Source organism: Mustela putorius, unplaced genomic scaffold, assembly GCF_011764305.1.
Source record: "Mustela putorius furo isolate JIRA1106 unplaced genomic scaffold, ASM1176430v1.1 tig00537248_pilon_pilon_pilon, whole genome shotgun sequence".
NCBI classification, from domain to species: domain Eukaryota; kingdom Metazoa; phylum Chordata; class Mammalia; order Carnivora; family Mustelidae; genus Mustela; species Mustela putorius.
Window position 1 is genome coordinate 4,233,493 of NW_025422387.1, and position 27,974 is coordinate 4,261,466.

The window sequence follows — 27,974 nt, forward strand, 5'->3', positions numbered from 1 at the left end:
AGGACCCGGGGAGGTTGCAGAAGCCCCTGCCTGGCCTCCCACTGGCTGGGGAGTGCAGGCTCAGGAGGCCAGGGGCCCGCCCCTTCCTGACCAGCCCGCCTGGCTCCCAGGTGGACGTGCACATCATGACGCAGCCGCCCTCGGGCGAGTGGCTGTACCTGGACACTCTGGTGACCAACAGCAGCGGGCGGGTGTCCTACACCATCCCTGAGTCCCACCGGCTGGGTGTGGGCGTCTACCCCATCAAGATGGTGGTCAGGTGAGCGCCTCTGGGGAGGGAGCGGGCCAGGCCGGCCACCTCTAGAGTGGGAAGGAGTTGATCTGGTGGGTTCTAACACGCTCGCCTTCCCAGGGGAGACCACACGTTTGCGGACAGCTACATCACCGTGCTGCCCAAGGGCACGGAGTTCGTGGTCTTCAGTATTGACGGCTCCTTTGCTGCCAGTGTGTCCATCATGGGCAGCGACCCCAAAGTGCGGGCCGGGGCCGTGGATGTGGTGCGGTGAGTGACCCCGAAGGGCACGCTGGGCGGGCGTGGGGGTGGGAAGCTCCTGGGGACGGCTTTGGGACACTTGGCAGAGGCCCACGGAGTCAGCACTGCCACGAACTCACAGTATGACCCCTTGATGCGGATGCCTCTGCTCCTCACCCGAGCAGCGAGGCTCCTGAGGAGGCCGGTGACCGCTGCTGCAGAGGGCACCCACGGGGACCTGGCGGCCTGGCTGGCTGTCCTCACAGTGGCTGCTGCTTCTGCTGAGCCCAATCGGAGACACGCTCTCCGACGGCCCAAGTAGAAAGTGGCGGGGTTGGACAACGGGTGGCTCAGGAGAGAGGCCGGGGCGGCAGTGGGACAACCCAGGCCTCCCCCCCTCTCCCCCAGGCACTGGCAGGACCTGGGCTACCTCATCATCTATGTGACGGGCCGGCCTGACATGCAGAAGCAGCGGGTGGTGGCGTGGCTGGCCCAACACAACTTCCCCCATGGCGTGGTGTCCTTCTGCGACGGTCTGGTGCACGACCCACTGCGGCACAAGGCCAACTTCCTGAAGCTGCTTATCTCCGAGGTAGGTCCCCGGTGGGAGGGGGCAGGGCCGCGGGGCGGGGGTGGGGGCGGGCTGGGGGTGGGAGGGCCGTGCCCGTGCCCACGCCAGTCTCCCCCACAGCTGCACCTGCGCGTGCATGCAGCCTACGGCTCCACCAAGGACGTGGCGGTCTACAGCTCCATCAGCCTGTCCCCCATGCAGATCTACATCGTGGGCCGGCCCACCAAGAAGCTGCAGCAGCAGTGCCAGGTGAGCGGGCCGGGTGGGCCAGGCGGGGGCTGGGCGGGCGGCCCTGGAGCCACGGCCGTGACCGCCCCCTCCCTCCCCGCCCTGCCCCGCAGTTCATCACGGACGGCTACGCGGCTCACCTGGCCCAGCTCAAGTACAACCACCGGGCGCGGCCGGCCCGCAACGCCGCCACCCGCATGGCGCTGCGGAAGGGCAGCTTCGGCCTGCCGGGCCAGGGCGATTTCCTGCGCTCCCGGAACCACCTGCTCCGCACCATCTCGGCCCAGCCCAGCGGGCCCGGCCACCGGCACGATCGGACGCAGAGCCAGGCGGACAGCGAGCAGCGGGGCCAGCGCAGCATGAGCGTGGCGGCAGGCTGCTGGGGCCGCACCATGGCCGGCCGGCCGGAGCCCGGGGCTGCCGCGGGCCCCAAGTAGGACCCCGTGGGTGAGGCGCTGTGGTCTCCATGGTGCTAGGCCAGGGCGGCCGGCCCCGCCAGGAGGCCTGATGGGCACACAGTGTCGGCTGGAGACAAGCTTGTCCCAGGGCCTGGCGGAGGACATAGGCCGTGCCACACAGACCTCCCAGCCCTGCCTCATGTCCTAGGATCTGAGGGGTTCCAGCTTGCAGGAAGACCTGTCCCAGGATGACAGAGGGACCAGGACTCCCCACGCGGACTGGCCCGGAAGACACTCCTAGACACTCGTCCTGCATTGACCTCCCAGCATCCCGACGCCAGGCCTGGGCCCGGGCCCAGCCCGCCACCTCCCATCCACTAGCTCACCCTGACACCCAGGTCCTCTCCCACTCGGTCGCAGCTCCAGCGGGGGACAGCCTGCTTCTTGTTAACTCGAGTTACTCAACTGTTCAACCTCACTGGTTTTGCACTGGTTTTTGAGAGTGGAGATCCATTCCCATCTCCTGTGGCTACAGACATGCATGAAAAGCCAACCTTCGCCGGTCTGGGACCTGCTGCCACACAGAAGGCTCCAGGGCGGCAAACGCTTGTGCAAGCAGGAGAGAAAGGCCATATCTTCATTTCCGCAGCTCCGCCTGGCCCGCCAGCGCTGTGGCAGCCCCCGACCCCCGCCTACCTGTCCACCTGCCCCACCTGGAACCCAGTGCGCGCGAGGCTGCTGAGGCCCAGAGCCGGCTCCCCGGAAGCCACGCCTTGGGCTCCTGGGCCCGGCCGGACCAGCCTCCTCTTCCACACCTCGCCTGCCGTCGGTCAAGGCCGCGGCCTTGCTCTCCTGCGTTTCTACACCTTTCTACTTCTCCAATCTGATTTCTATGAGGTTTTTTTAAACGAGCAATCCTTGGCTGCTTCCTTTTCTTAACTCTTTCAGTACCAAGCGCAGCCCCTCCACGTGAGAACACCCAGCACTGTGACAGAGTCCAGCCTGGTTCTGGGTCCCGGGGCCCTGGCCCCCCGCCCACGCAGCTGGGCGTGGGGTCCCCGCCTCACCCAACCCCCATTAATTCCACTGAATTTCTACTCTGGGGTGAGTGGGGCACACACTTAGGTTTTTTTAATGCCAATTCCGTTTTGATGCCGAATCTAAGAAGCCACAACTTGCTTCGTTAGCTTAAGGGCAGGCAGCCACGACGCCATTCCCCACCTGGTAAGGACCGCGCTGTCCTGCAGGCCCGGGGCCGAGCATCGGCCCTTCCTCCCCAGAAGCGACCGCGATCTCGGCCGTGGCGCTCGGCCCCAGGCGGCCCTTCTGCGGCTTCCCTCCACCTTCTCTGTAAGGTGGGGGAGCCTGGCCAGGCCCCGACTCTGAGAAGCTGCTGCTGACCTGGATACAGCCTCGGCCTCATGGGCTGGGGCAGGGAGGCCCACGGATGGATGCTGACATTCTCCCGTGTGTAGATATGTACAGCCAAAGGGTCATGTAAATGTTCCGCGAAAGTGGGTCTACACAGAGTGAAAGCTATTTATTTTGTGCAGAGAAAAACTTCTGGAGGGTTAGGACCTTCAGGGTTTGTTCATATTTAAGATGTAGCTTTTTGTTTTTGTTCCAGGCGTTATGTATAAAGCAGCGATTATTTTATGGACCAAGTTTTAATGTAAGTGTTGCCATGGAAGTACAATACCTGACCCCCGTGCCCCCGGCGGGAAACCGCTCGGCCCGACAATCACAGCCCGGCGAGGGGCCCCTGCGGCCAGTGCCTCCTCCTCTGTCGGTCCCACCTCGCCCCATCTTGCCTACCGCCTCGGGGACCAGCCATCCGGAGACGCACCTGGAAGAGTCTCGGGCCCGCCTGCAATAAAGGCTGGGAGGCCTCCTGGCCCGGGGAGGCTGCGAGGGCAGTGGGCTCGGCCTCTCCCAGCCGGCAGCTGCCCCGAGCTCCGCGCTCCCCGCCCGCCTGCCCAGCTGCCAGCCATGCCAAGGACAACAGCAATAGTCCCCTGGGCCTCTCCCAGCGGCTCTCAGCCATAGATGGTGAGATGGGCAGCCCACCCTCCCCACTGACGTCTCTCTTCTATATCCAGGTCTGCTTCCTGCCTCCCTTAAGATTCCTTTTGGCACATTCTCTTCTTAAGGAAGCACCAGTTTTTCAGAAACTAAGAGAGGGAGGGCAGAGTCCTTTAAAAATACCAAAAATGTTTACAGTGTTGGGTGCTGAGCCGCAGGGCTCAGGCCTGACCAGTCGTAACCAAAGGGTGAGGCAGGCCTTGCTGACTGCCACCCCCACCCCAGGCCTGTTGGAGGAGAAGCCTTAGTCCCACTCCCAACCCCAGCCCCAGGACTGAGCCTCAGCCCACCACCCCACATCCAAGCACCTGCCTTCTCTTTGATTTCTAAAGAGGGATTCAGCAGAGACCCCACGCCCAAGTTTCCCAGCTCCGTCTGAGCTGCCCATCTGCCCGCCCGCCCGCCCTGTCGCCGTCGTCACGTCTCGGCCCCCTCCTGTCTCTGTCTGGGCCACGTGTGAGCAGCGTCCTGACTCGCCCCATCCGCCCTTGCTACCCCTGCACCTTCGGGCCTCAGTGTGCTCTGTATAGTGTCATTGTCTGTTACACCGATTAAAGAAGCAGGAAGGCTTCCTTCCGGGTCTCTTTACTGCACCAGCAAACACAGAACACCGGCTGGGGATGGGGATCCAAGACAGGGGCATAGCCTGTGCTGGAGCTAAAGCTGTGGCAGCGAGAGTACGTCTTTCCCAGTAAACAAGGCCCACTACGCTTGCCTTCATACAGACACGCTCACACAAGCCTCACCCTGCCCCGGGCCTCCTTCCAGCCCCTTCCTAGACACAAACTCCCGTTCATCCTCACAGCGACCAGTGAGGTGGGTGCGGAAAGCCTCTCTGCTTCACAGAGGCCGCAGCTTTTCACCTGGGCCAGGACCCCCACCCCGGCCGCCCGACCCCAGCACCAGCACCCTGAACAGGTGGCATCTGCAGGATAAAGGGCACAGGACGCAGTCTGCCCCCGAGTCCGAGGGCATCGGGCTCAAGAGCCAAGTCTGGGTTTAGGATGCAGCTGGGGCGAGTGCAGCGTCTGGTCGAGGCAGGCTAAGCTGGGGATGAGCAAGGCAAAGGTGGCCGGCGCGAGGGCACATCCCGCCTTTCCCCAAAAACCCCTGGAGCCCTTGTTTTACTTCTGGAGGCTGGAGGCCTCCCTTCAGCACAAAAACCAACATTAACAAAGTTTCCAGCCAGGGAACATTTAATATTTGGGAAGTTATGCTCTTTCGGGAGATGGGGGAACTGATTAGGCCAGTGACCCTGTCTTCTACCCCCGGGTCTGAGAGGAGGCCGGGCCAGAGGCCGGTCCACAGGAGGAAAGACAAGCACCCTGGTGCCCGCTCTGAAGCCAGCCTCCAGGCCAGGCCATCAAAATGAGCCAGCAGGGCCCTCAGGGTAGCAGCCCAGCTCGCATCTGGAAGGCCAGGCCATCCCCTCGGGTGGCTTGCTAGAGAAGAAAGCGCACAGAAGGGGACACATCAGAAACAGAGCTGGGCATGGACCCCGGGGAAAGGGGCGACACCAACCTTGTTGATCTCTCTGTGTCGTTCCTTCGTCACGATTTCCTCTAAGACCTCACCATCTCCCTTAATGAGCCTGGGGGAGGAGGGGAGAGGGGGCTGAGCCTCCAAGGCCAGAGCAACAGAACCAGACCCACCTGGCAAAGAGATGCCAGGCCTCAGGCCCCCACTCCCTTGAGCAGGGGGAACCTAGGCGCTCCCACTCCTCCCCATCTCCCGCCCTTGGGGCAGTGACAAAGGCAGCTGGGTAGGCTCTGCCATCAGACCGGCCAACCGGCTCTTTGAAGACACCGCTCATGGCCCTTGCAAACCCCGCAGTTGCTTGCTCTGGACGATAAAGAACAGCCTAGGGAGTCCCATAAATGAGTAACTACTCTTCTCTGGTCTCTGGCTTTTGAGCACAGCAGCCATCGGCCCTCCTCCTGAGTGTGCAGAGCGTGTGGGGCTGAGCTGCGCCAAGACTCCCCACCTGGTGCGTCCTGTCTCTGGGTCCACCACCTTCCGGATAATGCTCTGCCGGGCATCCCACTCCTCCTTGGTCATGGGCTTCATGGCCTGGATGCGGGACTTCTGTTCATCCGTCAGGACTGCAAGGAGAGATGGCAGGGAGTGGGCGGTTGGGTCTCGGGGAGGGGACCCTTCCCCTCCTGCACGCCGGACAGCAGCGTACCTGGCCCATCCTCTTCCTCCTCAGCCGATCTGTGCCACTGGTCGAGCGAGGGTCCCGGCAGAGCCTCGCCCTGCTGCAGCTTTACCTCCTCCTTGCTTTTCTTCTTCAACTTCTTCTTCCTTTTCTTCTTCTTCTTCTTCCTCTTCTTGTCCTTGTGCTTCCCCCGCTTCTTCCGGCCATCACTGGAGGAAGAGGAGGAGGACGAAGAGGAAGAAGAGCTAGAAGAACTGGAAGAAGAGGAGGAGGAGCTGGACCGTGGTCTCCTCCGGGCCTTGTGCTTGCTTCTCTCTGTGATGCAGGGAGAAGGTGAGGCTGGAAGGCCAGGAGGGGAAGAAGTAAACCTTTACCCCCTGGCTCTGGCCTGTGGCAGGCTTAGAGGGACGACGGAGGGTTGAGACCCTCCAGGGGTCTCTGCCTTCCAGAGCAGGGATCAGCACTCTCTGGAGAGGCGCCTTCTGGGCATCACCCAGCCACCCAGGAGCAGGGCAGCCAGCCCCCAGATCTCAGCTCCAGCTGCACAAAAAGCATCATTACGTGCTCCCTTCAATCCATACCCAAAGAGCCGGACCAGCCTCTGGAATCTGAGCGTCTTTCCCAGACATCCAGGTCCTGCGCTCTGCAAACCTCTACGGCTCACTGCGATGTCCCCACAGCCATCCCGGGAAGCCCGCCCAGCTGCCTGCGGCTTCCTCCCTCAAGTTCCCACACCCCTTTCCCGTTCCCTCCGGTCCTCACCCTCCACCCCAGAGGAGGTGTTGCTGGCCTTGTGGTCTTGGGATCTAGAAGCCGAGCAGCTCCGAGCAGCGTCCTTACTGCTCTTCTTCCTTCTCTTTTCCGACCCGCGGCCCCGGGACCGGCTTCGGCTCTTGGAGCGCTTGCGAGAGCTGACGTGAGCCATAGCGCCGCGGGCTGGAGACGGGGAGACACGCTCGAACTGGGGCTCACACAGCCGGCCCCCAGACTGCGCTCGGAGGGCGGCTCTTCTCGGGGGCCCAGTGCCCATCACCACCCAGGGCAGGGACCGAGGGGGTCCGCGGCCACCGCACGATCCGCCCCCAGCCCCGGGGACCCCAGACCCTGCGCAGACACCCGGGGCCTCGGCCCCTTTAAGGACCCGCCCCCGCCCGGCCGCTCCACGCCTGCGCACGGCCGCCCCAAGCCTGGACGCTCGGGCGCCCCTAGGAGCTGCCGCGGTCCTCAGCCGCCGGGTGCGTCCCGAGTCCTTCCCCGCGCTCCTACCCTCCACCCCCGCGCTCTCCGCGGCCTCGCCGCCCTAGGGAAGGTCCCCGCAGCCGCTCTGTCCCCTCCTCAACCGCCCATCTGGCGGGACCGTCGGGCCCGCACCACGCCTTCGCGTGAGGAAGCGGCGGCGAGGGGACTTCCGGCCGGGGCCGTGCTCGGAGAGGCCGTCCGGCTGGGAAGCGAGGCGCTGCCGCCTTTAGTCCTGAGGCCCCGGGTTCCGTTTCCAGGGCAGCCCGAGAAACGGAGGCTGGCTCTCCGACCTCCCGAAGAGGAGGCGCGTGCGAGGCGGCGCGTACTCCCCGGCCTCTGCCGCTGCCCTGTCCCGGTCTCCGACCGCCCTCCCTCGCGGCCGCAGCACCTGGGGGGCCTGCCCACCTGCCCCCCCCAGCGGGCTGCGAGCGCCCTGGTCCTTGCCGCGTTCCCACCTAGGGACAGAGCCAGGGCGGGACCCCTGCAGCCTGTGTCCCGAGTGGGCAGCTGACGCTCTGCTGCTGATTTTGCCCGTGTGGAACGGGGCCTGGTGTTCCACATCCTCCCTCCCCCCCAGGAAAGCCAGAGCTCTGATTTACAAACGAAACCCCCGGTGTGCAAACGTACAACCCGAACCGGGCACGGCTGCACTCTTCACCCAGGTTGGGGGCTGCCCGGTCGCAAATGTCTCATCAGTAATGACAGCAGACACGGAGGGCTGTTACAGAGGACTTTATGAACGTTAACTCATTTGACTCTCACAGTAGCTTTGGGCGAGAGGTTCTTTCCAGGGGAGGAAACTGAGGCACAAAGAGGTCACGTGGCTGTCCCACGTCACACCGTTGGAAGCGGCAGAATCAGAATTTGAGCCCAGGCAGGCTGGCTCGAGCACCTGCTCCTGACACCCCTCTGTGCTAAGCCCTCAGCACCAACTACAAGTTGCTGCTGGTGATTCTCCCAAATCCCCTTCAGAGCCAGATGTGCTCCACCCCCACTGTGGTGTCTGCGGATTCACATCTGTGCTCTTCTCTGGGAGGTTCCCTTGGCCACTGGGCGCCACCTTGCCGTGGAGATGGATGCCGCTTCCCCACCCGCCCAGCCCATCCTCCCCTAACTGATGCAGGCCGCCGGCTGCTAGTGTCAGGCTCCAGAGCACTCCGTGGGATTGGGCCGAGGCTGGATGCCCTTGGAAACCACCTCCTGGCCCAGCTCCTTCCTGCCCTGTCCTTCCCTCACGCCCTTCTCCTGAAGGTACTCAACAAACCACCCGCCCAGGAATCCCCACCTCAGGCGCTGGCTCTGACAGACCTGACCCAAGCCAGCCTGTCTGCTGAAAGAATGACGCAGAAGCTGGTGTGTCCTTTCCAACCAAGAAGGGCCTGAGGGAGGCAGGGAGTTTATTCTTGTCCCGCCCAACCCATGGAGGCAGAGCCCTCGCTGGCCGTGCTACCCCACCGCGGCCCCGCTCAAGTCAGCGCGCACACATCCACGGTGGTGGGCTCCTCGCGGGTGAAGCCGTCGCCGAAGCCCTCGTCGTCCACCAGGTCGGGTTTGCGGCAGCACATGGGGCACAGGCGGTTGCGCACAGCGGAGGCCCGGAGCCAGACGACAAGGTTCCAGCGCTCGCCCGTGCCCAGTGGCCGGGCCCCGTGCAGCTGGCCGCCCCGGTGCAGGATGCCCTGGCCCACCATGTGCTCCACCTCCAGGGGTCTGGTCAGGGCTGACGGTGCCTGCAGAAAGCGGGGCTCAGGCCTGGGCACTTCTGGCTGCCCCAGGCCCTGCCCCATGGGTCACACACACTCACCTGGAAGAGGCCCCCAAAGTACAAGGCGCCCCCTGTAAAGGCCTTGCCAAGGGCCACGTTGAGGGTGAGCTCCGCGTTATCATAGTGGCAGCCGAGCTCCCGGTCCTGGCCCGGGGCGTATTTGACCACGAAGGCCCGGTGGCTGTCGAGCCAGCCCCCGCCACAGTCTGGGTACAGCAGGGCCATCAGCGGCTGCAGGAAACGCTCCCGCAGTGGCGTCACCAGCGGCTCATCCAGGCCTAGCTCGTGCAGCAGCACCTGGGAGGGGGACCCCTCGGGTCAGCGGGGAAAGGGACGGGGCCTCACCTGGGGTCCCTGGGGGAGTCTCTTACCAAGGACAGTGTTATTTGCAGATATCAGCTCCATAATAATCCTACCATGATCTCATTTTCCAGATGGGGAGACCAAGACCCTACCAGGGCCCAACAGCTCTTCTCCAGCACCGCAGGTACGGCCCCCCAGCGCCCACTGTCCCGGCCTCACCCACCCCATAATTGTTCATGGTGTTGGGTCTTCCCTTGGGCATGTCTGACTGCTCGAAGTGCTCCAGCTCCTCCAGCAGGGCCTGGCAGAACGCCGCTGTGAACACCGGCACCCGGTAGATGCGCTTCTCCCCTGCGAAGGGAGGGACGTGGTTGGCTGGGAGCTCCAGTGTGGCTCTGCGTTCTCTGGAGCTGTGTGAGCCTGTGCATGCCTGGTCACCTCCCTCGGCCTCAGTTTCCTCACCTGTACAATGGGGAGGACGCGGGTACTCACCTCTCAGGGCTGTTGTGACCACTACAGACCTACTGTGTGGGCGGCAGGGAGGCCTCTTCCTGGGCCCCCTCATTGGTCCTGGAGCCTCTCCTCCTGCTTCCACAGACACCCACACATCTAGTCTCTAGACTCTGATGAGGCCCAGAGATGGGAAGAGATTAGCCCGGTGACCCCCCGCGGGCCAGTGATGGAGCCAAGCGGGGATCACAGAGCCGCCTCGGGCTTTCTCTGCATAGCCACCAACATTTGCACCCCAACTGAAGTGCCTTTTGGAGCCTCTGTTCCCCACACAGGAGGGGTGAGGGGGCCTGCTTCTTCTTGCTGGGCTCTGTTATGGAGAGGCCAAGCTGAGAACAGAAATACAAATATTTCTGGGCAGATGGACCAGTCCCCTGGGGTGCCGTGTTCGTATGGCCCGCACTTTCAGCCAGCTCACAGCCCAGCCCCCCACCCCAGACAACCCGCGCAGTCTTCACTGTCGGGATTCAATGGCAATGAGGAGGGTCCCTCCAGTCTAGGAGGGATGGCTTCATTCACATTCCAGCCTGTGCTTCACAAGAGAGTACAAGCATCATAAAGGGAGCAACACTGCACACCTATCTCCCCAGGGTACTCCCAGACCTAGGAATAACAGTAACCTTAAGATAAGGAAAACTTTCCTGAGCACCGTGCCCCCATCCGGCCATTCAGCACATTACCTCGCTTATTCACACTTAGGAGATGGGTATTACTAGCGTTCCCCATTTCACAGATGATGACACTGAGGCAGAGGGATTCAAGGAACTTGGAAGGGCTGGCACTTCCTGCTGGGTTTAGCCAGAGATCCCAGCAGGAGATCCAAAGCATTTTTGACGTTGGTTTGGCTTTGTGCCTCTGCTCAAGGTCACAGCAGTTACCTGGCCGCCCGTCTCCCACAACTCCAGGTCATGCAGGTTCAAGAAATTTCATTCTCGCCCACTTCTCCAGGTCTAGGGATAGAACTGTCTGCCTCCCAGACTGCTGTTAGCCCTGGGCTGGGGGGTTTGGGGTGGGTGCTTCACTGTCAGGCACACCTGTCTTGGTTGTCCCTTTGTGAAGTTCCTCAGTCCCCACCCCTCAAACCGAGTATGCCAACTGACTCACACCTGACACGGGCACTGAGTGTGTGCTGCACAAGTACGTAAGTGAATACTGACGCCCGGTCCCTGGCAGGTCAGTCCCACCAGCCCTTCTAGCTCTTGCTGGTTTGGATTTTGGAGGCAGACATGGTGGAGGAACCCCAGTGTCCCACCCCCCAGTCCTACTCCTACTAGGTGATGGGGCCAAGACCTCACCAGACACCGTCTCCAGCCGCTGGAGAAGGCCTTCAAAGTCTGCACCTGGTGATCTGCTGTACTCGGCTGCGGCCAAAAACTCGGGGGCCAGAGCCTCATCCTGGGGGCAGAGCACACTAGCTGTGAGGCAGACGGGCCCCAGGCCGGGACGCCTCCACCTCCTTCCAGTGACCTGGCCCTGCCGGGTACCTGCAGCGTGTTGTAGACATCAGGCCTCACTGGGAGGTAGGATTTCGAAATGAGGGCTTTCCTGGCAGCCGACTCCTGCCCCAGCCGCTGCCGGCGCTCCACCTCCTGCTCAAGCTGGGTGGCACAGGGCCCAGTTACCAAGATGGGGCCTCCCATCACCCCCCACCCCCAGGTCATTATACAGAGGAGGAAACTGAGGCTCAGGAAGGCCAGAGCAGGGCCTGGGTTGAGACCCAAGTCTGTCTACACACCTGACTCTCTCAGGGTAAACTGCAGGTGCCAAGCTGTTAGCTGAAGGCAGCTCCTTCTGGAAGGGGCCCATCCCGCTCTGGGCGGCACAGTTCAGAGCCTGACTGGGATGGGAACCCCTCGACATGCTCAACCAGCTGGGCTGCCGAGGGAGAGGAACGCAATCCCAGCCAGGTGGTGTGTTCCAGAGGCTGCAGGGGGCCTGCCCAGGAGGCTTCCCCTTACCCCCAGGCGAGGAAGGAGACAGAAGATGCCAGCAGCTCTGGCACCCACCAAAGTAGGGGTGGGTGAAGAGAGGAGGAGGCCGGAGCCCGGAGCCCGGCTGCCCTGGTGGGATCTCAGCTCCTCCTGCTGTGAAACCCTGGGCAAGTGTCTCAAGAGGGTGTGAGGCAGACAACTCGGCATTTCCCACTTTCTCTTTTTCTGGTGCCAGGCCCCAGGCGCTGCAGTGAGGGGGCACAGGAAGAGGGCAAGCCGAGGTCTAAGGAGCCCTTCAGGGACCTAGGCCCTCGAACTGCTGGCCCAGTCTGAAGAGGAAGGGCAGGGCTCGCTGTGGAGGGGCAGAGGCGGGCAGTTACCTCTCCTACGAGCTGCTGGAAGTCCTTGGGGCTGACACACCCGCGGCTGCGCAGGATCTGAGAGCAGAAAGTCCAGTGAGCAAGTCTCCTAACGTCTCTGGGCCTCAGTTTCCCCTCGTGGAGGTGGAGAGGAGCGCCCCGACCCGACGGGGTCATAGTGAGGAGGACAGTCGAGGAGCTCGCTCAGCGGACCGCGGGGCTCCCAGCTGCAGTTAGGAACCGCGCCGAGGGCCCCCCGCGCCGGCCCCTGCCCGAAGCACTTTACAAGGACGCTCAGTCATTCGTTGCTCACGACAGCCTCAGCGGGCGATACTGCTCTCCCCGCTGAAGGGGGAAACCGAGGCACCCAGATCGGAGCTCCCGAGCCCAGCGAACGCCTGCCGTCCGCTTCTCCGCAGAGCCAGTGCAAGCCACTCACCGGGCCGTAGTCCCGGCGCAGCTGCTGCTCGCCCCGGAAGCGCACGTGGAGCCCGTAGCGCGCCACGTACAGGTTCTCGGAGCAGAAGCAGGCGCAGCGGCAGAAGCGCCGCGGGGCCCCAGCCGTCGCCATGGCGAAGAGGCGCGCCCCGCCCCGCCGGCTTCCGTAGGAGCACTTCCGGCGCGCCCCCGGCGGGGCGGGGCGGGGCGGGGCGGCAAGACAGCGGCAAGGGTGCGTTCCAAGTTCCCAAGTGCAGAAAAGAACGAAGACGCCGCCGCAGGAAAGGGGTGCGGCGGACAGAGATGCTCCCAGGCCGGGGTGCGGCGGACGGACTCGGCTGCGAGCGCGTGGTCTTCTCGTGCCGCCTCACAGCTTCCCCATCCACAGGGAAGGGACTGGCCTCCCCACTCTACAGATAGGCAAACCGAGTCACACCTCCACGGGTCGGGGGCAAGTTGGGACTTGGAACCCCTCAAGGCCTTTGTTAAATGCCGCTTCCCTCTTCTGCTCGGACTTGGGAGGAGGCAGCCAACGGCAGGAGGGGAGTTAGCCCATGCCTGGGGTCCGAGCGCTCCTACGAGCCACTAGCCCGTTCTGTGCGTCTGAGCCTGGGTTTAGCAGCCTGCCCGGGCCCCTGTCCGGCGCTCCCCGAGCCTTCGCCGCGGTGTCGGGATTCGCCGCCGAGGCCCCGGGCCGCGTCCCCGCGAAGACGTTCCGTCCGGCGTGACTTCCGGTGGCGGGGCCGGAGGATTGGGGTGTGGGCGGGGAGCTGGGTGTGGTCTGTAGGCGGCCACGCCCCGCACCGCGCGGTCGGAGTTCTGCACAGCCGCAGTGTGAGAGGAGTGTGTTGCTTGTGGAGCGTGCACCCCTAGCTCAGGGGGACCCATCGTAGCTCCTAAGTCTCTTGCCCCGGGGATCCCCACCTTGGTCCGCCGTGCACCCTGCAGGCCCGGGTCTGCAAAGCCCCGGGAGGAAGCTTGGACCTCAGCCCTGTTGCTAAGATGGGGAAACTAAGGCTCGGAATAGGGGATGAAGCCCCTTTCTCGACCCTAGAGTTCCGTCCCTGTTCAGCTTGGTGCGAGGATGGGGGTGGGGAGGAAGACTCCAGCTCTTAGCCCGGGTGCACAGGTGACCACGAATGGTAACTCCTGTTGGCTGATCTCCCACCGTCTCTCCTTGCATCCGCACAGCAAAGCTTTGAGCGAGGTACTGTTACGTCACCCATGTTACAGATGGGCAAACAGAGGCTCAGAGAGGGGTGGCGATGCCTCAGCGTTCACAATAGGGTTTCTCAGAATGGTTGGATTATGAGGGCTTTCGGATTTCCTCTCTGTGCTTGTTGGGGTTTCTTTTCTTTTTTTTTTTTTTTTTTTTTTAAGATTTTATTTATTTATTTGACAGAGAGAAATCACAAGTAGATGGAGAGGCAGGCAGAGAGAGAGAGAGGGAAGCAGGCTCTCCGCTGAGCAGAGAGCCCGATGCGGGCCTCGATCCCAGGACTCTGAGATCATGACCTGAGCCGAAGGCAGCGGCTTAACCCACTGAGCCACCCAGGCGCCCTGGGGTTTATTTTCTTGATGCTTTCCTTTCCCCCCGGATGTATGCACAGGTTTACACTCACATCCGCAGTGAGACACTTAACACACTCAGACACACCCTTAATGTGCTCACACGCATTCACACACCATCACACCTGTGCTCATGCCATTGACACACTCACACCTAGTCATACACAGCACTTCACATACATAGCCGCACACTCATTCACACATGCGACACACTCATGCACACCGTCACACACCTATCACCCACACTCACACATCCAGCACAGCCCCTGGTTCCTCCCAGCTCTGTGGCAAATTGGGCCCCGAGGCTAAGGTCCCAGGGCCCCAAAGGGAGATGGGAGACCCTCACATCCTGTGCGACCAGGCCAGGCCGTCCTCTCCAGTTCATGGAGACATCCACGAACATGTCTGGGGGTCCAGATCTCCCGCCAGCACCTTGAGGGGCTGGGAGAAGGCCGATTTCTGCTCTCAGGGCAAAACCTTCACCAACAGCCTGATTGGTTTTCACCCTGGCTGGCCAAGGGCATCCTGAGTGTGGGAGGTGAGCATGTGGAAGTGCGTTTTGAGTGACAGATAAGCTCCCTGCGCTTCTAGTGCTCAGTCAAGGTGGGGAGACAGGAGTAAGCAAAGTACAAGGAGAAACAAGTAGACGATCAAGTTATTTTCATGCAGTCGTAAGTGCTGGGAAGACAAGCTAAGTGATGGGGTGGTGAGTGCCTGGAGGTGGCCACTTTAGACCGATGGCCAGAGAAAGCCTCCCAAAGAGTGACATTTCAGCCACGCTCCAACCGCTGCAGCAAAATCTGGCAGGAGAGGGTTCTAGGCAGGGGAGTTAAAAGTGCAAGCTAGGCATGCTTGAAGAACAGCAAGGCATACGAGAGGACAAGTCCTAGGGAATGAGGCCAGGGTGGTATTCCGGCCAAACCACTGGGCTTAGGAGACCACTGTTAACATTTTGGATTTTACTCTACACATGAAGGGAAGCTGCCTAATCCTCACAACAAACTGTATGAGGTAGGAATTATCCCCATTTTACAGAGGTGGAAAATGAAGGTCAGAGAGGTTGAATAGCCCACCCAGAGTCAGATGCCTCACAAGTAGTAGAGTCTGGAATAGAACAGGAGTCTGAGCCACGGGGATCCTGAGGCCCAGCCCAAGCCTCCTAAAGGTACCAGGCTTCCCCCAAGGGAGAGAATGACCCTCAGGGGCCGCTTCCTTCTCAAGGACCCAGCTCCTCAGCCCAAAACTGTGTGGTCTGAGAACGTGTTTAAATTTTCATGGGTGTCTTGATTGCCCAATGATAGTGAAGGGCCCTGCTCTCCAGGAAGGATCCATTTCCCCAGTTCTGTGTGCATTACCCCCATAACTGCTTTCCGCCCTCAGAGGCCCAGGGCAGGCCTGGCACATGCCTCCCCCCATCCCACCCCCCCACCCCCCGCCGGTGCATACTGTTTCTCCCTTTGCAGTAGTTAGCAAGATAAGCAGGTTCTGCTTATCTGTTTAGACGGGTTCTCCCAGTGGCCCCCTTCTCCTTGGAATCAGTGTCTCCACCCCTACCCCGCCCCAGTCTGGGTTCAATCACCAAACGGAACAACAGCAAGAATATTAATAGTAAGTACTGGGTCCATGTGTTCTCAACCAGCACTTATGTGTTTTTGTTGTGTGTGGGGGGAGGGTATTATAGATTTTTTGAGATTTTTTTTTAAGTAATCTCAATACTCAATGTGGGACTCGAACTCACAGCCTCGAGATCCAGGAGTTGCATGTTGTACGAACTGAGCCAGTCAGGCGGCGCCCCTGTGTGAGGTATTATTAAACCTATTTTACAGATGAGGCTCCGTGAAGTATAGGGGCCTGTCTAGGGTCATAAACCTAGTGAGTGGCAGGACCAGAATTACAGCACACACCCTTCTATCTGATTCCAGAGTGTATTGGTGGGGGAGGGGTATGCATGTATATGTACGGGAGTATATGGGTGTTGCATGTGTAAATATTTCTATATATGTATCTGTATACAGACGATTTTATATAGAGCACACTATTAAAAAAGGGCACGTCCCAGGAATAAAGCTGGTGAATCTTTACAAACGACACACCATGTAACTAGCATCCAGATCCCCCAAACAGAACATTCCAGCCCTCACCGCGTCCCTGCTCAGCCACTACCCACCTCCCAAGGCTAATCACTACCCGGACTCCTAAGAGCCAAGATTAGTCTTGCCTGTTGTTGAATTTGATACAGATAAAATCAGATACTATGTATTATTTTGCATACTGCTTCTTTCACTCAGCATTCTGTTGCTGAGATTCATGGCTGTTGTCCTGTGTAGTGGCAGCACTGTGCTTTTTTGTGGCTGCCTAGTGTTCCACCAGATGACCACTCCATCCCCTGAGCCATTCTGCTGATGAAGGCCACTTGTATTGTTTCCAGTTTGGAGAAGTCATGAATGAGCTGCTGGGAACACTGTAATTTATTTACCGCAATAAAATACACATAACATAAATCCATTTTAACCATTTTAAAAACAGACTTAACTTTTTTTTTTTTAAGATTTTACTTATTTATTTGACACAGAGAGAGCGATCACAAGTAGGCATAGGCAAAGAGGCAGACAGAGAGAGAGAGGGAGAAACAGGCTCCCCGCTGAACACAGAGCCCCATGCGGGGCTCGATCCCAGGACCCTGAGATCTTGACCTGAGCTGAAGGCAGAGGCTTAACCCACTGAGCCACTCAGGTGCCCCCAGACTTAACTTTGTTTAAAGATTTTATTTATTTGGGGGCACCTGGGTGGCTCAGTCATTGGGTGTCTGCCTTCAGCTCGGGTCATGGTCCCAGTGTCCTGGGATCAAGTCCCATATCAGCTCCCTGCTCAGCAAGGAACCTGCTTCTCCCTCTCCAACTCCCTCTGCTTGTGTTCCCTCTCTCACTCCCTCTGTCATAAATAAATAAAATATTTTTTAAAAATTTTATTGGGGTTCCTGGGTGGCTCAGTGGGTTAAAGCCTCTGCCTTCAGCTCAGGTCATGATCCCAGGGTCCCAGGATCAAGCTGAGCATCAGGACTTCTGCTCAGCAGGGAACCTGCTTCCCGCCACCACCCTCCCCCCAATGCCTGCCTCTCTGCCTTCTTGTGATCTCTGTCTGTCAAATTAATATAAATAATCTTTTTTTTAACAATTTTTATTCATTTGCTAGGGAGAGAGAGGGCACAAGCAGGGGGAGCAGCAGGCAGAGGGAGCAGCAGAAGCAGGCTTCCCCACTGAACAAGGAGCCTAATGCGGGGCTCAATCCCAGGACCCTGGGATCATGACCTGAGCCGAAGACAGACACCTAACTGAGCCACCCAGGTGCCCCTAGACTTTACTGCTTAGAGCAGTTTAAGGTTCACAGCAAAACTGAGTGGAAAGTACAAAGATTGATCATATGCCTCACCCCCACCCCCACTGTCCACATCCCTTCCCAGAGTGGTACATCTGTTACAACCCATTCCTTCACATCCACACATTATTACCCAGTGTACACTAGGCTTCCCTTTTGGAGTTGTATATTCTGTGGTTTTTTACAACGTAGAATGACACATCCCTACCATCACGGTCTCATACAGAATACAGAATAGTTTCACTGCCCTCAAAATCCTCTGCGCCCTCTCTTCATCCCTCCCCCATCCCTAACCCCGGCAACCATGGACCCTTTTACCACCTTCATGGTTTGTCTTTTCCAGATGTCATATAATCAGAATCATCCCATAGCCTTTTCAGATTGGCTTTTTTCACTTAGTAATTGACATTTATGTTTCGTCCATGTCTTTCAGTGGCTTGATCACTGAATAATAGTATATTGTCTGGATGGACCACATATAAGTAAGTGGCACTTACCACTACATGAAATGATTTTATGTATTTACCTGTTGGTTTCCTGTCTCCCCTACTCTGCAAAGGATGGGGTTTTTCTTTTTCTTTTTTTTTTTTTAATATTTTATGTATTTATTTGACAGAGATCAACTACAGTGGATCCATCCACCTACTAAAGGGCTTCTTGCCTGCTTCCAAGGTCCAGCAATTATGAAGAAAGCTTCGATAAACATCCGCTTGCAGGCTTTTATGTGGACATCAGTTTTCAGCTCATTTGGGTAAATAACCTAGGGGTGTGATTGCTGACTCATACAGTAAAAGTATGTTTAGTTTTATAAGAAACCACCAAATCCTCCAAAAGTAACTGTACTGTTTGCACTCCTACCAGCAGTGCATGAGAGTTCCTGTGGCTCCACGTCTTCCCCAGCATTTGGTGCTGTCGGTGTTTTGGATCTTAGCAATTCTATGAGGTTGGTAATGGTATCAGGTTGTTTTCATTTGCAATTTCCTAATAACGTGGCATGGAGCATCACTTCATATGTTTATTCATCACCTGTATATCTCGTTTGGTGAGGTGTCTGTTCAGGTCTTTGCCTCTTTTTAAAATTTGGCTGTTTTTTATTTTTTTATTGTTGAGTTTTGCATATTTTAGATAACAGACTTTATCAGATACAGGTTTTTGTGGATATTTTCATCCAGTCTGTGGTTTGTCGTCTCATTCTCTTGACCATATATTTGCAGAGCAGTTTTTTTTTTAAAGATTTTATTTATTTATTTGACAGAGAGAGATCACAAGTAGGCAGAGAGGCAGGCAGAGTGGAGCAGGGAGCAGGCTCCCTGCTGAGCAGAAAGCCCGATGTGGGACTCAATCCCAGGACCCTGAGATCACGACCTGAGCCAAAGGCAGGGGCTTAATCCACTGAGCCACCCAGGAGTCCCTGCAGAGCAGTTTTTAATTGTCATGAAGTTCAGCTTATCAGTTCTTTCATGAATCGTGCCTTTGATGTTGCCCCCAAAATCGTCTTCATATAGGGCGCCTGGGTGGCTCAGTGGGTTAAAGCCTCTGCCTTCGGCTCAGGTCATGATCTCAGTCAGGGTCCTGGATGGAGCCCTGTGTTGGGCTCTCTGCTTGGCAGGGAGCCTGCCCCCCCCCACCTACTTGTGATCTGTCTCTCTGTCAAATAAATAAATAAAATCTTTTTAAAAAAAAAATCGTCTTCATAGCCAAGAAAAATCCAGATTTTTTTTCCCTATCCTCTTAGAGTTTTATAGTTTTGCATTTTATATTTAGGTCTGTGGTCCATTTTATGTTAATTTTTGTGGAAGGTGTGAGGTCTGAGTCTAGATTTTTTTTTTTTAACATATGGATGTCCAGCTTTTCCAATACCATTTGTTGAAAAGATTGTGTTTGTTCCTTTGTACTGCCTTTGCTCCTCTGTCAGAGATCAGTTGACTGTATTTACATGGGTCTATTTCTGGACTCTCTATACTGTTCCATTGATCTGTGTGTCTATTCTTTCATCAAAACCACACTGACTTGATTACTGTAGCTTCATAGTAAGTCTGAAAGTCAGGCAGTGTCAGTCCTACAACATTGTTTTCCTCCTTCAATACTGTGTCGGCTGTTTTCACTCAGCAAAAATGACGGAGCCTGGATCTGGACCCAGCTCTGAGGCACTCTGACTTTTGGATAGCCCATCCAGGATACTTTCTTCACATACAATCATATATTTGCTTTTTGTGTTTGCATGAATGTTAGCCTGCTCCAACTTTATTCTGTCCCTTGGTTTTACCCAATCCATTTAGGAGGTCATTCCATACCTATACATAGCTTCTGTATGCAGACACATACAAACATACGTTGCTTTTTTTCCCTGCCGCACTTTTCTGTTGAGCCCCGCTCTGTAATGATTTGGCCAGTTCCCTATGGAAGGGTATTAAGGGTATTTTCAGAGTTTTGCTACTACAGTAACTATCTGCAAACTAGGATCTTTGCTCCCCTCGACCAGTCTTATCTATAGAAGAAAATCCTACTGGGCCAAAAAAAAAATGCTTTTTAAAATCTGAACTTTGCCAAATTCTCCTTGAAGGAGGCTGTCCCGTGTGAGTGGCAGAGGCTGTTTTAAATTCGGGGTGCTTTAAGCCTTTGACTGAAGGATAGAGGGGTGAGGGGATATGTTGCCCCACCTGCCACCGCCTCTGAGCCTTGACCTACTGTCCCAGGTTCTTGGTTCAGGCCGCACTGTTTGCCCAGAAGCCTGCTCACCTTGCACCTTTCCCAGAGACCCCTTCCCAGCTTGAGTGGCCCTGTGTTACTTTCCATGGCCGCACCCAGTTTTATTCCTTTATGGCACTTACCACTAAATGAAATGATCTCACGTACTTACCTGTTGGTTTCCTGTCTCCCCTACTCTGCAAAGGATGGGGTTTTTCCTTTTTTCTTTTTTAAAAGATTTTATTTACTTATTTGACAGAGAGAGAGACACAGGGAGGGAGGGAACACAAGCAGGCTTCCCCCCTGAGCAGGGAGCCCGACACAGGGCTTGATCCCAGGACCCTGAGCAGAAGGCAGACACCCAGGCGCCCCCGGGGGTCTTCCTTTTTTCACACTCAGCTGTATTCCTAGCACGCTGCCCCTAGCAGTCACTCAGTGGGTATTGCTGCTCCCCTCTCTCAATCCCTACAGTCCTGCCCTCCATTTCTCTCTAAAATATCTTCCCTTCCAACCAGATGTAATTGACTTATGCATCGTAGGTTTTGCCTGCCTCCCTCACTGGAGTGCCGGCTCCAGCAGGGCCCGGATTCTGTTTCTTCACTGTTGCCTCTCAACAGATTAGAATGACAGATGGCACATAGTAGGTGCTGCACAAATATTTGTTGGAAGAAAGAAAAGAGAGAACGACAAAGAGGAAGGAAGGAAGAAGGAAGGGGGGAAATGAAGGAAGGAAAAAGCAAAGATCGTAACTCCCACAGGGGCTGGCGGCTTGTCCCTCCAGAGGAAAAGACCCAGTAAAGAGCTAGCGCCCCCACCAGGTTGGGCCTGGGGCCTCCAGACCTGGAGCACAGAGCAGGAGGGCCGGGCTAGGCGGGAGGGGGCGGGGCCCGTCTCAGGTGGGGGGAGGGCTAGCTCTGGCCCCGCCCCAGATGCCCCGCCCCGTCCGGGCGCCCCGCCCCACCCGTCAGCTGGCCCGGGCGCCCGCCCCGCTCGGCTCCGACCTTGCCGCGGCGCAGCCCGGGTGGGAGGAGGGGAGGAGCGGCGGGAGGAGCGGAGCGAGTGCAGTGCCGGGCGCAGTTTCCAATGAGCCGCGCGGAACCTGCGCCCCTGACGACCCGAGCCCCCTGCGCCCTTTCCCTACGGCTCACCTGGTGCCAGGTAAGGTAACAGGTAAGAGCGCGGCGCCCGGGCCCACCGAACACGTCGTTCTCAGGCCGAGGTGCCAAGCCGGACACAGGCTGGGGGCGTCTGGGGCCCCCCTGCCTCCGAGGTGGAGTAGGCGGCAGCGTTGGAGGTGGCAGCCTTCCGGGAGCCTTCTCGCCCCCGCTCCTGTCCCCAGGCGTCCTCAGCTGCAGGTCCCAGCCCCCCATCCCTGCAGCAGCATCCTTTCCGCGCCCGCAGGACGAATGTTGCTTTTTTTTTTTTAACTCCTCACGCGCCGCTGCCTCTTGGAAAATGGTGGGGGTGGCTTTGGGGGAGGATCCTGCGATGGCTTTTCTCCCCCCGGGATCGGAATGGTGCGACTTCCCGTGGCTCCCCACGTTCTACAGCGGGCGCCTGCCCACGGGTCCTGAGCACCCTGGCTGTGGCAGAAGCCTGGGGGGCCCGACCTGGGCCTGCCTTAGCCCTCAGTTTCCCTCGCTGGTCAGTGGGCTGACGTTCCACACGCATCCACCCTGGCAGTAGGCCTGTGGGTTCCCAGGGGCTCCTCCCTTATTTCTGGATCTGTGTTAAAATAGGATGCCCCCTTCCCCCACCTGATGTCATTGAAAACAGCTTTAAGCTGGTCTGACAGGATTCACTGTCCTGCCCTCTGCCCCACCCCCTGGAGACAGGCTGGCCTCCATCCCTGCTTCAGAGGGCAGGTGGCAGGTGATCAGGGGAGGGTTGTAGAAGGGCCACCGTAGCTCCCCAGCCATGAGTTACCCGAAACAACTTTCCCAAGTCTCTGAGAGAGGGCAAGTCCCAGCATCAGATGCGGTGGCTTGAGTAAGGCTGGAGTCAGGATGGCACAAAGTGGACCCAGCCCCATCTGGCACTGCATCCAGAACACCCGCCTCCCTGGGACACAACCCTCTGTTAGCCAGTGTGCTGAGCAGTGAATGGGCCTTTCCGCTGCTGTGTGATGGGGTGAAAAGTTAGGAATGGACCAAGCTGCTTGGACCACCTAGGTCCGTGAGTAGCCTGGGCACGTGCCGTCCAGAAAGTCCAGCGTTGGGTTTCAGTCCTGCCTTTGCTTGTTCTCTGCATGCCACCTATCTTCTCCAGGACTCTGTTTCCCCATCTCTAAAGTGGGGGTGATCATACGAGGACCTCCCACAGTAGTGGCAAGGATGAACTCGAATGGGAGATGCTGGGCACTTAGCCCATTGTTAGGCAGTGAGTAGCACACCGTAAACAGTGGCTGTTACGGTTGTAATATTAGTTGTCATTTATTATTTCCTATGTGTTGCACTTTCCTTCTGTGCATCTGACAGTGGTAGGTGCCCTGACCACCATTTCTACTGAGACAAAGCCTTTGGCAGGACCCCCTATGGGGAGGGGTCAGTTGCTAACCCTGTGCCATTCCTTAGCTTCTGGGGGCAAGCCAAGACAGTTGCCCCTGTCTTCCCCAGGCTTTGTCACATCCTGGGCAGTGCCTGCTCTGGCCTCTGGCCACCACCTTGTCCTTGTCCCTCGGGCCACTCTCGTCACCCATGTGCTCACACTTAGCCCTCCAGCTCCACCTGGCTGAGCTCAGCTGCATCCTCCAGACAACGGAAGCTGGAGAGCGGGACTGGGCCTCCAAGCAGCCCGATGGTCCTCATCCTCCCCTCCTCACAGTCTTGCCTGGTGGTCTTGTCCCTTTCATCCTCCTGCTCAGTAACTTTAAAAATAACAGAGTAGCCTGTCCCCACTGAGGTCTGTAACCCGACCCGAGTTGGATTCTGCTCCATCAGAGCCTGGACTACAAGGACTCAGCACTTGGGAGTATGAGGCCTTGGTGCTATAGCTGCTCTGTGCTCAGCCTGCCGGGTGACCCTAGACAGCCTTCACCCCCTGCTTCCCTGTGCCTCAGTTTCCCCATCCATACGATGTGATTCAGATAGTCTGTGATGCTGGAGTGTGAAACTTTGCTTATTTTGGTGAAGGTAGACAGCTGGGGTGTTGGTGGCTGTCAAATGGGGTTGACGTCACCCTAAGTGGAGGGGTGTTGGGAAGGAACTCCCCCAGGGACTGGGAGTGGGAGCAGGAAGAGTGGGCCAAGTCCCTCAGCTGGTCTCGGGCAGATCTGCCTCCTCATCTGCTTCTGAACCCCAGCTCCCTTCCAGGGCCAAAGGACTCCTTGTGCCCACCAAGAGGTGAGCAACAGCCAAGGTGGCTGGCAGGGCCTGGGTAGCAGGCGGTGGCTTGGCCCGGAGGCCTGGTGCGGCACTGGGCCAGGATCATCCCTCCCTGGGCTCCGACTCACGCTCACCCACTCACTGGCTTCCCAAGGCCTCTGCATTGCAGCAGACGGAAGCCTTTGCTGGCAGCCCAGCTGGGGCTCGGGGTGGAGCAGGGAACTGGGCAGGGGGTATCTGTTCCCACCAGCCCTTGCCCTGCTCCCTCCCTTGCCCCTGGCCCCATTCAGTCCTGGCTTTCCTTGGAGCCCCAGATGCTGACAGGGGATCCTTCTCTAGCACTGACTTGAGTCTACCTGGAAATGCTAGGCTCTAGACGGGGCCCAGGCTCAGGGGCTGTTTCGCCCCTGGGTCCTTTCTACATCTCAGACTGCACCTCTCCCAGCATCATTAGGGGTCTTGCCTACCCCTGGAGAGGCTGTTTGAAGCATTAGGGCTTTGGAGCTGAGAGCACAGACTTCTGAACTCCACCGCCTGATTCACATCCCAGCTCTGCCACTTCCTAGCTGTGTGATCTAGGACAGCTCAATTAACCTCTCTGTGCCTCAGTCTTCTTGACTGTAAAATGGAGATAATAGATTCTATCTCACAGGGTTCTTGTGAAGATTCATGTATTCAAATCACATTCATGCATTCAAATCCTTAGACAAACACTCCCTATCAGCACTTGAATTGACAAGTGTTTTAGCTTCATAGTTTAGAGCCCAGATTCTGGAGCCAGATAGCTCCGGGTTCAAATCCCGCTCTGCTGCTCACCAGCTGTGTGATCTTGTACAAGTTCATAACTTCTCTGGGCTTCAATTTCTCCATCTGCTAAATGGGGTTGAGGATAGTACAAACCTCACAAGTTGTTTCAAGGGTTAAATAAGCAAACACATATAGTGCATGGCCTGTATAAAAGGCTGGGCCTGGGGCTTCTGGCTGGCTTACTCAGTAGAGCATGTGAGTCTTGATCTCAGGGTCATGAGTTCAAGTCCCATATTGGGCATGGAGCCTACTTAAAATATAAGATAAAGTTAAATGCTATTTAGAAAAAAAAAATTTTAATTCTATAAGGGACACCTGGGTGGCTCAGTCGGTTAAGCTGCTGCCTTCAGCTCAGGTCATGATCCCAGGGTCCTGGGACCGAGTCCCCCATCAGGCTCCTTTTCTAGCAGGGAGCCTGCTTCTGTCTCTGCCTCTGCCTGCCACTCTGCTTGCTTATGCTCTCTCTCTGACAAATAAATAAATAAAATCTTTAAAAAGTAAATAAATAAAAATAAAAATTCTATAAAAGACCAGGACCAGAGGAAGGGCTGTGTTACATAACTGTTTGCTTATACTTACTAGGCATCCGCTCTGCTGTACAGAGTTTGAGAGTTAGGTGCTGGGATGCTTTACATACTAGCCCAAGTCCTGCTGTGGGCCTCTGTTGGCAGAGTGATATGGGGCAAATGCTTTTGCCTCTCTGTGCCTCAGTTTCCCCCAACTACATATGGGAATGTGGAAGCAACTGCCTCATAGGGTTTGTGGGGTTTCTGTCACTCCAGAATGTGAGCCACTAGCCTTTGAGCACCAGAGCTGTAGGGGAAGGGGTCTCTCTAGCTGACCCCCATCCCAGTCACTACTCAGAGTGACCCCTGCTGGCGTTCCATGCCTTTCCTTTCTACGTGGGGACTCCAGAACTTTGCCCATTTTGCAGATCAGATGACAAATACCCCAGGAAGAAAACGGATGGACCCAAGTCAAGAGGTAGCATTCAGAGGCACACCCCTAGCCCAGTCCCCATCCTGCCCTGGATAGGTCTCACTTCCAAACACTGCCATCAGGCCTGCATCCTGCCATGTCCCCGCAGCTCCTCGGGTCTCCTAGGCACTTGGCTCAGCCCCAAAGGGCCCAGTGTTGGGGGGGTTGCTTTGGCCAAAGCAGACATCAAACTCCAGAAAGCCAATAGGGTCTAGGTGAGGGGGTAAAGGGCAACCTGGGCTGAAGGAAAATATTCTGGAAACTTCCAGACAGATGTGAAAGTCCCTGGGTTGCTCTAGGCCCTGTGGCCAACCACCCCATCCCCCGACTTCTTGGTCTAAGGCTGGAGTTGGGGAGAACAGGAAACAAACATTTACTGTGCACGCACTGTATACAGTGGTAACAATCAGCAGCAATGGGTATGTGCCAGGCACTGTGCCCAGAGCAGATGTTCATGCACCGAACCTCATGCTGTTTTAAAAATGAGGAAATGGGTTCAGAGAAGTTAGTAGTAGTGCAGTAGTAGTAATGTATAGTATTACTAGTAATGTCCTAGTAATGTATAATAGTACTAGTACTCCTACTAGTTACTACTAGTAAAAACAGCACTCTTTGCTTATCTCACTTGCATCCAGGTGCCGTCACCCTCACCTCCCTGACCCTGTGGGATCCCTCAAGCACGTCGGCACCCTCCTACCTCAGGGCCTTGGCACTGTCTGTCCTACCCGCAGATCCTTCCCCCAGATATCCGCGTGTCGGGCTCCCTAACCTCTTTTTAGTCTTGCTCGAGTGTGACCTTCACAGTAAGGTCTTCCCTGGAACCCTATTTACGACTGTTCTCCCCTCCCGATCGCCCCCCCATCCCCTGCGCCCCGTTCCCCCCCCCCCAGCTCTTAGCTCTTACCACACTGTATCATTTAGTTATTGTGTTGGTCTGTCTCTGACGTGGGTGTGTCATCTCCACAAAATCAGGGATCTTTGTGTGTGTTCATTGTTAAATCCTAACACACAGAACAGAGTCTGGCCCACCCAGTACCCACTGGTTCTCAGGAAGCACTCCTTGAATGAATGGGATGTTCCCACCAGTCCTATGACTTCGGTGCTCCCGTCACTGCCCTCCCACAGATGGGGGACACCGAGGCGCACAACCACCAAGGTGCAAACCTGAACCCCTTGCCCTGTTGCCCCCGGTAGGTCTGGCCTCGCCCCACGGACCATGGCCTTGCCCCCATGAGCTAGAGCCTGTTCCTCGGCACGCACCCACCGCCAGCCAGCAGGATGCAGCTGTGGAAGGCGGTGGTGGTGACCCTGGCCTTCATGAGCATGGACGTCGGCATGACCACGGCCATCTACATCCTCAGCCACCTGGACCGCAGCCTGCTGGAGGACATCCGCCATTTCAACATCTTTGACTCGGTGCTGGACCTCTGGGCGGCCTGCCTCTACCGCAGCTGCCTGCTGCTGGGAGCCACCATCGGTGTGGCCAAGAACAGTGCCCTGGGGCCCCGGCGGCTTCGGGCCTCCTGGACGGTCATCGCCCTCGTGTGCCTCTTTGTGGGCATCTACACCATGGTGAAGCTGCTGCTCTTCTCCGAGGTCCGCAAGCCGGTCCGGGACCCGTGGTTCTGGGCCCTCTTCGTGTGGACTTATATCTCGCTCGCCGCTTCCTTCATGCTCTGGTGGCTGCTGTCCACGGTGCGGCCGGACGCCAAGGCCCTGGAGCCCGGGGCTGAGGCCGAGGCTGACGGCTTCCCCGGGGAGCCCCGACCCCCTCGTGAGCAGGCATCGGGGGCCACGCTGCAAAAGCTGCTGTCCTACACCAAGCCTGACGTGGCCTTCCTCGTGGCGGCCTCCTTCTTCCTCATTGTGGCAGCTCTGGGTAAGTGAGGAGCCCGGGGGCCTGGCAGGCACCCCGGAAAGCAATTTGTGTGGGGGGAGTTATATAACCGCTGCGTCCTTCCTCTTAAATCTTTTGACATTTTGTTCACATGGTTCAACATCAAATTGATGTGAAGAGGTGAATACTGAGAGTTCCATTCCCAGTTCTGCCTCTGACGGCCCTGATCTCCCTGCCGAGGGCTAACTACCGGAAATGTTCTGGAAGCTTCCAAGTGGGTGCGAAACCACTTTTATTCATTTCTTGTATACATTCTCCCAGTGTTTCCTGATGAAAGCCAAACAAGCAAAAACGGACCTGTTACTCTCACCACCTCTCACACGTTACTTCGCGTCTTGCTTTTACCACTTAATGACATATTTTAGAAATTTCCAGTCAGTACCTCATTCCTTTATTTGGCTGCATAATAGTCCCCTGTGAGGCCAGTCCAGAGATCATTTAGTTGGTCTCCTTTTCTTGGCCCTTCGAGTTGTTTCGAGTCTTTTCTCTTACAGTAAATAACTTTGTTTGTATACATTCCATATAAATGTGGGTGTATTTGTAGGCTAAATTCCCAGAAGTGGGATCACTGGGTCAAACAAAGCATTTTTTGTAACAGAGCAGGCTATACTAGAGACCGTCAGAACACGGTGTCTGTGGTTAGCGTCAGTACTGTGTGGTGAAACTTTTATTTTAGGTACATGTGCCTGCGTGTGAAGTGAGTGTGTCCGGGTTTGTCGTGTAATATGTATTTGTTACTATTGGTTCTGGCCCAGTGTGAAAGCGCTTCTTCAGATAAGGCAGGTGGGAATGTGACATCTTAAGGTCAAAATTCCATGGGTTCTGAGAGCCACTCTGAGTTGTTACTAGTTGTCTAGCCGTTCTGAGTTGTTACACGTTTAAC

General features: G+C 57.1%; 4 protein-coding genes across 27 annotated transcripts in view; 2 read left to right on the plus strand and 2 right to left on the minus strand.

The window, feature by feature from the left end:
* Positions 1–4,323, plus strand: part of PITPNM2 (phosphatidylinositol transfer protein membrane associated 2) — a 134,469-nt gene extending 130,146 nt beyond the window's left edge. For 15 of the 16 annotated variants that reach the window (XM_045073513.1, XM_045073510.1, XM_013056443.2 and 12 more), the window contains 5 exons: positions 111–259; positions 353–502; positions 881–1,064; positions 1,164–1,292; positions 1,385–4,323. In XM_045073513.1, the coding sequence (XP_044929448.1) occupies positions 111–259; positions 353–502; positions 881–1,064; positions 1,164–1,292; positions 1,385–1,708 (936 nt within the window). In that variant the 3' untranslated portion in view covers positions 1,709–4,323. The remainder of the gene's footprint in view (positions 1–110; positions 260–352; positions 503–880; positions 1,065–1,163; positions 1,293–1,384) is intronic. The other variant, XR_006604754.1, reaches the window with a different exon arrangement.
* Positions 4,324–4,929: 606 nt separating this feature from the next.
* Positions 4,930–7,337, minus strand: ARL6IP4 (ADP ribosylation factor like GTPase 6 interacting protein 4). Of its 2 annotated transcripts, XM_004753151.3 has the most exons (6): positions 7,176–7,337; positions 6,672–6,845; positions 5,937–6,248; positions 5,736–5,853; positions 5,273–5,342; positions 4,930–5,193 (listed from the first exon to the last, which is right to left on the minus strand). In XM_004753151.3, the coding sequence occupies exons 2-6, from the start codon at positions 6,832–6,834 to the stop codon at positions 5,137–5,139; spliced, it is 720 nt and encodes a 239-aa protein (XP_004753208.2). In that variant the 5' UTR covers positions 6,835–6,845; positions 7,176–7,337; the 3' UTR covers positions 4,930–5,136. The 2 variants fall into 2 exon arrangements, with proteins under 2 accessions (XP_004753208.2, XP_004753209.3); XM_004753152.3 differs by lacking the exon at positions 7,176–7,337 and having other exon boundaries at positions 5,937–6,224; positions 6,672–6,939.
* The window catches only part of ABCB9 (ATP binding cassette subfamily B member 9), a 42,216-nt gene continuing 21,308 nt past the window's right edge, over positions 7,067–27,974 (plus strand). For 2 of the 5 annotated variants that reach the window (XM_004753143.3, XM_045073517.1), the window contains exons 1-2: positions 21,047–21,244; positions 26,389–27,073. In XM_004753143.3, coding sequence (XP_004753200.1) covers positions 26,473–27,073 — 601 coding nt within the window. In that variant the 5' untranslated portion in view covers positions 21,047–21,244; positions 26,389–26,472. Of the gene's footprint in view, positions 7,145–9,347; positions 9,401–15,470; positions 15,632–18,014; positions 18,150–18,259; positions 18,342–21,046; positions 21,257–26,388; positions 27,074–27,974 lie in introns of those variants that run through there. The other 3 variants (XM_004753145.3, XM_004753146.3, XM_004753144.3) reach the window with 3 other exon arrangements.
* OGFOD2 (2-oxoglutarate and iron dependent oxygenase domain containing 2) lies at positions 7,865–13,199 on the minus strand. 4 transcript variants are annotated; one of them, XM_004753147.3, is made up of 7 exons: positions 12,456–13,199; positions 12,038–12,094; positions 11,211–11,324; positions 11,022–11,121; positions 9,440–9,567; positions 8,953–9,210; positions 7,865–8,878 (listed from the first exon to the last, which is right to left on the minus strand). In XM_004753147.3, exons 1-7 carry the CDS (start codon positions 12,585–12,587, stop codon positions 8,615–8,617), a joined length of 1,053 nt encoding a protein of 350 aa, XP_004753204.1. In that variant the 5' UTR covers positions 12,588–13,199; the 3' UTR covers positions 7,865–8,614. The 4 variants fall into 4 exon arrangements, with proteins under 4 accessions (XP_004753204.1, XP_004753205.1, XP_012911907.1 ...); XM_004753148.3 differs by lacking the exon at positions 11,211–11,324; XM_013056453.2 differs by lacking the exons at positions 11,022–11,121; positions 11,211–11,324; positions 12,456–13,199 and having other exon boundaries at positions 11,462–12,179.

Coding starts and splice junctions, on each gene's coding strand:
- OGFOD2 (XM_004753147.3), bottom strand. CDS start 12,587: ATGGCGACGGCTGGGGCCCCGCGGCGCTTCTGCCGCTGCGCCTGCTTC. Junction 12,095..12,455: donor TGCGCCGGGACTACGGCCCG/GTGAGTGGCTTG, acceptor TTCTGCTCTCAG/ATCCTGCGCAGCCGCGGGTG. Junction 9,568..11,021: donor GCGGCTGGAGACGGTGTCTG/GTGAGGTCTTGG, acceptor CTCCCTTCGCAG/GGGAGAAGCGCATCTACCGG.
- ARL6IP4 (XM_004753152.3), bottom strand. CDS start 6,939: ATGGGCACTGGGCCCCCGAGAAGAGCCGCCCTCCGAGCGCAGTCTGGG. Junction 6,225..6,671: donor CACCTCCTCTGGGGTGGAGG/GTGAGGACCGGA, acceptor CCTGCATCACAG/AGAGAAGCAAGCACAAGGCC. Junction 5,854..5,936: donor GGAGGAAGAGGATGGGCCAG/GTACGCTGCTGT, acceptor CTCTCCTTGCAG/TCCTGACGGATGAACAGAAG.